This window comes from Leptomonas pyrrhocoris, assembly GCF_001293395.1.
Source record: "Leptomonas pyrrhocoris isolate H10 chromosome Unknown, whole genome shotgun sequence".
Lineage (NCBI taxonomy): Eukaryota > Euglenozoa > Kinetoplastea > Trypanosomatida > Trypanosomatidae > Leptomonas > Leptomonas pyrrhocoris.
Window position 1 is genome coordinate 971,336 of NW_015438360.1, and position 10,290 is coordinate 981,625.

A 10,290-nucleotide genomic window follows, 5' to 3' on the forward strand; every position below is an offset into this window, starting at 1 on the left:
CGAGAAGAGCGCATCTGCGTAGCCCTTTCTTTCCCGCTGCGTTTGGAAACTTGTTGATGCTTCTTCCCTATTCCTCTTGCCCAATACGTTCCTCTTTCCTTAACGCTCTCGTCTTATCGCCTTTTCTCACCCATATTGGTTTCTCTCTGCACGCTCGCTCCACATGACGAAGCCTATTCTCTTTCGATTGCTCTACTTTACTGAAACAGCAGAGCGTTTTTGTAGTGGCACACTGTACACACTTCACCTCCATCTTGCCAGCCTGAGGAAGAGCTGTGTTGTTTACGCGGCGTTTCCAGTTGGTGGGTTTCATTTCATTTGCTTTACACGCTGCCGTGTTTTTGCCTTTGCGACGTACTTCATTTTTTTCTTTTGCCTCTTTTTTTCGTGAATTTTCAACAGCTTTTTGCCGAAGAGAGAACTAAAAACTGTCGTCTCTATTTTTTCTAGCCACGTTGTTTTGTTTTTCTGTTTGTTCTTATTCCTTGGGTTGGCTGGATTTGTTTCACGGAACCTCTCACCGAAGGCGCCTGCGTGCGGCTACGGAAAGGCACTGTATTTCGTTTTTGTGTTTGCGTTGCCCCCGTGCCTTCCCCACTCTTTTTTCCCCTCTTTTTTTTAAAAATATTGTTAGTGTAACTATTGGGTGTTTGTATAAGTTGTTTTAATACTCGTACTGTGATTCTTTCTCTTTTACGATCCTCGTGTGCTCCTTATTACTATTATTACTATTATGATTATTATTGTTGTTTATGATTACTATTATTTCTCCTTGTTGTTTAACCTTCGTTGTTTTGGCACAGCGTGAATACACACGCATATCCATCTATTTATCTATGTATACTTCTGGTACGGCAGCGCGCATTGAAGGAGAGAAAGGTAAACCACCCCGTACACAAAAGGTTGCTTCGCCCTGTGAAGAGACGCGTATTCGGGCACCTGCGAATAGAGGGACAATACAAAGCTGAGGAAGTTACTTCGCAATAATCGTCTTGTTTTGTATTTGTTGTTGTGTGTACGCCTTTTTTTTTTTTTTTCTGGGAGCTACTCTTCTACCTTTCCTCCCCCCACCTACTTTCGAATCACCGTTCCGTGTGCAATGTATATTCATCTTTGAGGGCGTTGGAGTCACTCATTCACACGCCGGCACTTTTCTTTGTGTGTCTTGAACGCGGAGTGTGGCAACACGGATCTTTTTTTTTCATTTCCTCTCATTTCCTCTCGTTTCGTTTTTTTCTGTTTTACTTTCTTGTAATCACTGCTACCTGGCTCTCGCTGACGCGACGTCGTTCTGTTTTTGTTCTTGAAGCTGGAAGGCAGTCCTGGTTGCATTGCAGGCAAAGTTGCCCGAGTAGAGCGCGGAATAGAACGGTCTCCCCATCGAGGTGTCCCCCCCCCCTAGGCATCCCTTTTTATTTTGATTTTTAGTTGTGTTCGTTCTAACGAAGCACCGTCAAAAAACAAACAAACACTCTCTTCTCTATTACTCGTTTCTTTTTTCCCGCACATTTTCAAGTAGTACTTCTTATTCTTCTTTTTTGTACTGTTCATAGGCCCCCCTCCCCCTCTCTCCTCTCTCCTCTCCCCTCTCCCTCTCTCTGTGTGAAGGGAGGTGGAGCACCTTTACGAAGTTTTAGTGAGGGCAAGGTGCGTGTAAACACGCTAGCAAGAAGGAAAAAGCAACGGTTGAGGAGCAAACACGCACACGCACATCTCTTCCATTTTGGTTTTATTCCCTTCACAGCCTCGCGGAATTAGAGTCAAAGGGATTTAGCACTCCCCTTTGTCAGGTGAACGCATCTCTTCTTCCTTTTCGTTTTCCTTTTTTTTTATTGGTTCGCTTTGCTAGACTTCGAAACATTTATATCTTTTCTCTTGTGTTGTACGCGGTTTCACTACTACTACTACTACTATTGTGTTTTCTCTCTCCCCTTTCTTTCTGCACTCGCTCTGTATCGGCACCATTACGACCGCCCTTTCCTCCCCTTTTTCTTTGTTGCGTGTTGTTGGCGTGTGACGGGCGTTGAATACGGCTGCAGCTACAAATTTGAGGTAACGGTTTTTGCGTACAAGAAAACCTTTGATACATATATATTTCGGACCTTTACGGAGGTGCAAGAATGCTAGATCTCTTGTTGTTGCCCTCCCCAACGTCGAAGAGCACTCACCCGATCGATCGCGCGGATGCCCCCCTTACGCCGTCGTCGACCGTCGCCTCACTGCGGCAAGACTCGTCGACGCACTCCATGTGCCGCTTAATGTCTGCGTTCACCGTGTCTTCGTTTGGCTCCGGGCTCCCACTGACGCTGCCCGATTCCTCCGCTTCCGGGTGGCAAAGCACTAGTCATCGGCGTCGGTCCTCTGTGATGGGCAAAGAGAGCGTGCAGCACAACGGTGCCGTAACGCAGCAGCGCTCCAGCTTCAACGACAGCGCGTCTGCCAGTGCAGAACGGCGACAGCTCTACAGCACGCCTGCACCACTTTTGCAGACCACACGCACTGATGTGGCGCCAGGTCAAATCGAAAGAGTCGCGACCGCGCTGTACAGCTCGCAGTGGCAGCCACGGCTCGAGAAACCAGTGGAGGGTGGCACCGCTGCCGCACATTCCCCTCCGCCTGCACTAACTCCCCTCGCGGAGGCGTCTGCGCCGATGAACGCGTCGGATGCCGAAAAGCGAGAACACACTCGGTCAACGACGCCCACGTCTTCACCTGTCTATGCCGATGCCGCCTCCGTGCGGAATCGTAATACGGCCGTCGTGGCTGCTGCGGATGCGGCCGTCACCATTGGAACGAGTTCCAGAGGCTCGGACCCACCAACCGTCGTACTAGAGCCGAAGTGGGTGGACTACGATGTGTACTTGCGCCTCTCTGCACCGTTGTTGCGGCAGCGCTCTCTGCAAGATCGAGTGGCGCAGCTGTGTTGTGCATCGTCCACGACGGCGCACGACCACAGGCGACTCGTTTGTCTCGACAGCGTCTTTTCGTTTCTGTTGCACGGCAGCGCCGTTGCACCCCCCATCGTGACACCAACTGTCACTCCTGTCTCCGCAGATCAGTTGCCAATTTCTGGGTCTTCGTGCGGCAGCCTCGACGAGGCCCAGCGGATGTGCTTTCCTCTGTTCTGCCTGCTCGGGGCGAAGCTGTGTGCGTTGGCGGAGCCCGGTGGCGTGATTCGATCCGTTCACACCTCCACCCCGCCGATGTCTCTTTCACAGGCATTGCATCCGCAGGGCGTCGAAGGTGGGCCCAACGCCGCTGCGCCGCGCACGTACAAAAGCGTGGGGCGTCAGCACGTCCTGCTGCTGTTCGCGGAGCAGCTCATGGACGCCTATCCTGACTTCCCACGGGAGCTGCTCTACACCACCAGCCCAGGTGGCGCCATCGTGTCCGCACCTCCACCAGAGACGGCGACGTACTGGCACAGCTGGCAGGCGACGCCACGCGAGGCCCGCCAGAGTGAGTCGTACGACGCCTTGTGGAGCGTCATCACGCTGCGACGATTTGCGGTGTTGATGGAGCGCTGGGGCGTGTCGCCCGCCGCGGCTTCGGAGAAGCTATGCCTGACGGCGTCATCGACAACAACGGCGGCAGAGGTGGTGCTCCCACAAACGCCGGAGGCAGATGGGGAGTCGTCCCGCCTTGTCGTGCCGCGTCAGCTGATGCTCCACACCGTGGACTCCAACTCCCATCTTTCCGTCCCCCTTCATCACCTTGCAATGAATGGCGAAGACGACGCAACGGCGCTGCAGCACAGAGGCGAATCTGTGCCAGCCGCGACAGCCATCATCGCCGGCACTCCCGCGCTGAACTGCCCCCGTCCGCTCCTGCCATACCCCCCGTACACGCGTCCGCCGCCGCCGCCGCCACAGCAGCAGTCCAACGTGGAGCACATCAGCTGCAGCAACAGCGGTACCGCCATATCGAGCAGCGTGTGGGACTGCGCGTCTTCCTCGAAGGCCGCGGTGCCTGGTCGGGGCGACTACACACCCGCCACCGCAGCTGCCGTGCGACCCTCTGCGGCCCGCAGCCGGCGTACACGCCACGAGGCGGCGCTCACGAGTTCCTCGTTTGGGACACCGTTGCCGTCGGACTGCACGGATCGGTTGGACGACATGCTCGCAGAGAGCGCAGAGGGCGGACACCCCTACAACGCCCCCGTCGCCGCAGGCTCCAGCGCCGTACCGAACGCAACGAAAGAACGCTGCCAGCACCGGCAGGTGCATCGGTACAATGTGCCCTCCCCCCCACAGTTGCCGCCGTCGACGAGTGCCGCCGCCGCAGCGCAACAAGACAGCATCGCATCGTTTCTGCGCTCCTTTGCGCGCAACGGCGGTGTGGTACCGGCGGCCGTCTCCAAGAACACGTCGTTGGAGGTGTGGAATTCAAAGCAACGGGCCTCCCCGACGTACTTACCGGCACCGCCAAAACACCAGTCGCCACAGCAGCAGCAGCAGCAGCATCGACACAGTCATCACAACCGCACAACGATGCCGACCACTGCTGTTTCCGTTTCTGCGCTTTCCACCCGCATGGAAGGGCAGCGCTACAACGACGCCTCCACCCCGCTGCCCTCGCGTCCGATGACGGCTGACATGCAACGTCGGCCGCCAACGGTGCCGATGAGTCGGAAGGAGTTTGCGTTGCACCCATACAATGTGGCTGCTGCTGCCGCTGCTGCTGCACCATCGTCGTTGAAGGGGCACCGCAAGTCGCATAAACACCGCAGCAGTTCCTCACGCCGCCATCACACCAGAGGAGATCAGGGCTGTGCGGCCGCTACACGCACGGCACAATCGTCAAACAGGTCAGAGCGGCAGGAGAACGTACGCTCCAACACGGGCGTGAATGCGGCTGAAGCGTCATTGCAGGGAGCGGGCTCGGAGAGGTCCGCCGGAGGCGAGAAAGTAATGGAGCAAGCAGATCGCGGCGGCAGCGCGCGCAACGCACGGAAACGCACGCAGCAGGTCAACGCCTATGTGAAGGACTTGCTAGAAGCGACGGCGGAGGCGCGAAAGCGCAATGATAGTGCCGATTCTGCGTGTGTAAACGGCCAGAAAAGCGAGGACCGAACGGACCCTCAATGCAGGAGAAACAACACTGAACTCAGCGACGCCGCGACAACGATCCCAGCGACGTCGCTCGAAGGCGTTGCGCACGCGCAAAGTCACCACAGCAACACGAGTGCGAATGCAAACAGTCTGAACCGTGGACGACTCGTGAAGGCAGCGGGCATCACAAGTAGTGCCGACGGAGCCGCCGCGCCTTTAAATGCCGCGCGCGAGACGCCCAGCGGCACACATCAGGAAAACTCAACAGAAGTGCGGCACGTACCCGCCCCGCCGTTAGCACCCCAACCGCCGTCGCAGTCGCAGCGATCGCACCTGCACACAAATATTCTGCAAAGCTGGGAGAGCAGCATGCTCGGTCAGTGCGACTCCAGCGGACACATTGGAGCTGCCAGTGCTACTGCCGCTGAGGGGGCTGCACCGGCTGAGCGATCAGAGCAGTGGTCACCGACCTCCCCAGTCGACGCAGCTCCTTTCCTCGACCGTGTCGCCCTCATTCCGTCCATCGCGTCTTCACAGTCGCAACTGTCGGTTTTCTCTGCCCCAATTTATCAAGGCGTCGCAAACGGTCAGGAGGTGACACCGATGGCGGGGCCTCATCAAAGGGACGCGGAAGGCGCTGTCACGACAGGCCGCAGCGACGTATCGTCACAGCCCACGGCTCTTTATCTTTCTTCCGCTGGCGCGAGCATCGAGATTCCTGTCATGCCGGATGGCGTCGGCACCGCGGAGAGCGCAGTCTTGCTGGTGTCGCACACACCAGATCGCGGCTTCGTCGTGACGAGTCTGACATTCCCCCCTCACACCGCCGCGCACGCCGCAGACGGCAGCGTACGTGAGATGCGGCCACTGGGCGCTGCCGTGGAAAAGGCTCCCAACAACCACCACCACCACATGAACAAGGCTACTTCGTTGCCCACGAGTTCACCGCCGTCCCTTTTTGTAACCACTGAGGAGTGTCGGTCACTGCCGACGGCGGCGACGGACAACACCAGCGACCTCCACGCGGACAGCGTAGTCTCCAAGCAAGATGCGCCGCCACCGGAGCAGAAATCGCTCGTTGAAGCAGAGGTGAAGATTCCGCCGCAGGACAGTGAAAATGTAGATGCGGTTCCACTGCGGCCGGTCCCCGCCTCGCCACCAGCGCGTGGAATTACTGTGCCTGTTGTGACGGCTTTTGTGTCCCCCACCGCATCGGTGCCACCGCCTCAGCCGCTGCAACCCCAGCAACAACAAGGCACTACTGCCGCGCGCAACGACGGCCCGCTTTCGGAACCTGCCGAGCTGTATGTGGAGGATGCTGAGCAGCCACCTTCCGCGGACGTATCGCCGGATGTTTTGACTGCAGTTTTGACTGCGACGTATGTGCCAACAGCGGCGGTGCCACTACAGGGAGAGAAGTCGGATGTCACAACGCGGACGGTGCCGCTTCGTCTGGGCATCGCTGCTCAGCTCAGAGGCCTCATTGCCCCAGTTCTACAAGCTGTTGGTCGCGGGTACTTGGCGCGCCATGCGCTTGGCGCTGCGGCAGCGCTGCACCGGACGCATCCGCGAAGTGTAACGTTGGAGGAAGACACATTCACCATCGACGGTGCGTCTCCTGCTACATCTGCCGGTTCATTCCCTCCTACACCGGGTCTAGATGCAGTAGCTGTTGCTGCTGCATTCCCAGCCGAGCAAGCCTCTTTCCAGAACTCAAGCATGAATCATAATTCCGACACAGCAACCAGCGCTGCCGCTGCTGCTGCTACTGCGGTTGGCGACCCTCCACCTGGTGCCTCATCTACTTTCTCGCCTGCACCGGTGACGGCGCCGCGGTCCACGCACAAGGTACGTCCCCCACCGCTGACGGCCTTTGCGGCGCCGGAATCGCGGGCTGTGCTGCGTACACCCGTCACGCAGGACCCGCTGCCGGCTGCCGATGCGTCTGTCAACGACGCTGCAAAGAAGGTGGTGAAACTGTACGAGTCCTCGGGCCTCGACGCCGCGCCGCGCAACACGACCCACGACGGCGGGCTCCTCCACCGCTCCTCCCCCGAGCCGCAGCAGCGACTCTTCGCGGTTTTCGGCGTGCCTGGCAACTCCGTGTCGGACATTTCGAGCTCGCTGGGCCAGAGCGCCGCATACGTCACGTACTTCGCCTCCCACGACGAGACTGGCATGCTGGAGAGTAAGTTGCCGCGATCCATACAGGCGGTGGAACAAAGCATGGACACGTCGCGCTTTTCTTCGCTCTTTCTACCGTGGTCGAAGGACGGGACGAGGGGAAACCGAGAAGGGATGGCGGCCTCGCACACCCTGCCGCCGTCCAAGGAGGAGGAAAGCTCGTTTGGTAGCACCGGGGGCGACGAGAAGGGCTCCGGGTTGCAGCGGACAAAGCGCAAAGACGGGCCACACTGCATGACCTCCACCGAGATGCCCCCGACAGAAGGCGTGTCGGAGAGTGCGCTGCTGCTTTCTCTCATGAGGCCGATTGCAACTCCCTCCCGCGACCGCCTCACCGAGGATCCGCCGCTCTCACTTAGGGGCGAGTCGACCGAGGACTGGATAAACCTGCTGCACAGCCGCTTCGGCGCGGGTGGAAGCTGCACCGTGGCCTTTGTCGGTCAGACGGCGAACGGCCCCCTCGCGGGCAGCACCACGAGCAACACCTTGCAGGACTCCGCTGGCTCGTACACCCGCACCAGTTCTGATCCAGCTCATCCGTCGAACTCGCTGGATAACACGTGGGTGATGCACTCTGCCATGTGTCTGCTGCGATTTCAGCGCATCGGACGCGGCTACCTCGCAAGGCAACAGCTGGCGCAGCGTTACCGCGATGCGCGGGAGGAAGAAAACTTGGACGCGCTGCTGAAGCACGTGCTGTTGGACGGCCCATCACTACCTGCTTCCCCATCGACGGCCACAGGAGGCGCTACGTCAGTGGGGAGGCTCGCCAACAACACCGTACTGTACGCCGAGGGCAACAACTTCAATGGGGACAACGAGAACAGAACTCGTCTAGGCAGCGCAGTGGCGACGCGGGGCTCTGCAGTTTTCTCCGTCCCGCCTTCGACACAGCCGGTCGCCGTCTCCGCCACACCGCAGAGCACGTTGTCGGCGGTCGTCGCGGCTCCGTCTCTGGAGTCCGCCGGGTCCAACGGCATGGTGCGGACTAGCTCCGACTTGGACGCGCCACCTACGCCGCCAGTGGCCGTTCGCGGGCCGCCCTTGTCGCCGTTCCAGGTGCTGTCCGAGGGCTACCCCCTGTCCGCCCAGTCGTCCGGCTCGGCCGACGTTGCGGCAGGCGCCAAAGAGCGCGCCTCGGTGACCATGAGCTCGGAATCCGCCTCGAAGTCCGGCAACCTTGGCGGTGCCGGTGCCGGTGCAGCCGTTGACACCGCCTCCAATCGCGCGAGAGAAAACTCACCCTTTGTGACGCCCGACACCTCTCGTTACTTCTTGCCGCCTGCGCTGACGTCGCCTAACGTTGCACCCACCGCCCAGCGCCCCTCGCAGTCGTTGGAGATTGACCGATCCAGCTCCCTCAGCTTGTCGAAGGAGGCTCCCGCAAACGGGGTGTGTGCGAGTGCCGGGCCGAATATCGTGACCGCCCTCGGCAGCGCTCTCACGAGCAACACCAGCGCTGCGCCCGAAACGCCGTCGCTGCCGCCCTCCACGTCGCGCCGCCGTGGGGCGGCGTCGCCATCCTCGGTGCGGGTGTCCTTCTCACGCGACTCCTACACGCCTTTGATTAAGATCAACGGACCCGAGTTCCCCCCTGCCGTCGCCAATGCAATCGGCGTGCCGCCGGCTGCCGCGACGCCGGCAGCCGAGGCACCGGCAAGAAAAAGTCCGCGTGCGAAGATGGTGGAGGGGGTGAAAGGACCGTTTTACGTCTGCCGCTCGTCCCCGCCTGCCGAAGCAGAAGTCAGCAGTGGTAATTTTAGTGGTGGCGGTAGTGTCGCAGCTGTTGCGGCTGCCTTTGCTGCTGCTGCTGCTGCCCCAACTGCCATCGGCTCTTCCGCTGGCGGATTCGTCACGGGAACGCCCGCAACGCCCGTCGATTCCATCCCGCGCTGGAAGGCCACGTCGGCCGCGGCCGGTGCGATCATGTCCCCGCTTGAGGGCTCCATCTTCGCAGCAAGCGGTCGTAGCGGACGCTCGATGGTCAGCGCCAACTCCTTCCCATTTGAGTTCAGCACCACCGCCCACGCCGCCAGCGCCATGTCTCCAGCGGAACTCATGTTCAGCGGCCGCACCATTGGGAGCATGACACCGGCGCACTGGACCCTGGACGGCGTCGAGGCGGTCGAGTCGACCTCCCACTTCGACGACGGGGAGAGCGCGAGTGAGGACAACGAGGACAGCGACGGCAGCAGCGACAGCGACGAGGAGGCGGAAGACGTCAACAACAGCGACGACGATGCCAACGAGGCGGATGCCTTCAAGAAGGACATCACCCACGTGGAGGAGGGCGGTGCAGAGCCGGCGTGCTTTGGCGCGGCGGCACACCTGCTGCGCGGCGAAGGTGCGCTGCTCACGAAGGAGAACGCCCTGTCCCTGTTGCAGCGCGTCGGCCGCGGCTACCTCTGCCGCCGCCATGAGCATTTTCTCTTTATGGTGTCTATTTCCTTTGCAGAGGTGGCGCTGCTGCAGCGTGTGGCCGTCGCGTACCTCGTGCGGCGGAAGATGGGACTTGAGTTTCAGGTCAACCGCCTGGTGAAGGAGGAGATGGCGTATTGGGAGCTGCGGAACCAAGCCGCCATTAAGCTGCATGCGGTGGTGCGTGGGTTTATTGCACGACAACGGGTGAAGCGTCTGCAGCGAAAGCTGTTCACCAGAATTGAGATGCGGACTGCATTGGAATTGCCGGACCCCGATGAGTAACGGCGCGACTCTTTGTAACAACGAAAAAAAGAGAGGAATACGGGGAAGATGGAGCCAACACCCCGTACCAACCTTGAGTGGTCTTTTTTTTTTTCAATGGTTTGTTTGCCGGTAGACGGACGTGCGTCCTTTTTGTTTTGTTTTCTTTCTCTTGTCAGTGCTTTCTTTCTCTCTCTCTCTCTCTCGGCAGCCAATTCATTTTTCTCCTTCTTTTCCACCGCCGTAACCGGACGGAAAGGAGAAACCGACTGTTGGTTGACTTCGGAGCAGTGTCTCCCTGCGTTGTTGAAAACGCATCCGCTGTAATAAATTGTAGAAAAACAAAAGATGAAGCACATCAGCAACCGAAACC

The 10,290-nt window shown here is 59.0% G+C and overlaps 1 protein-coding gene across 1 annotated transcript; it reads left to right on the forward strand.

The window, feature by feature from the left end:
- Positions 1 to 170: 170 nt before the first annotated feature.
- ABB37_02824 (hypothetical protein) lies at positions 171 to 9,938 on the forward strand (the record flags this gene model as incomplete). Its single annotated transcript, XM_015799955.1, has 1 exon — positions 171 to 9,938. Exon 1 carries the CDS (start codon positions 2,121 to 2,123, stop codon positions 9,936 to 9,938), a length of 7,818 nt encoding a protein of 2,605 aa, XP_015661557.1. The 5' UTR covers positions 171 to 2,120.
- Positions 9,939 to 10,290: the final 352 nt, after the last annotated feature.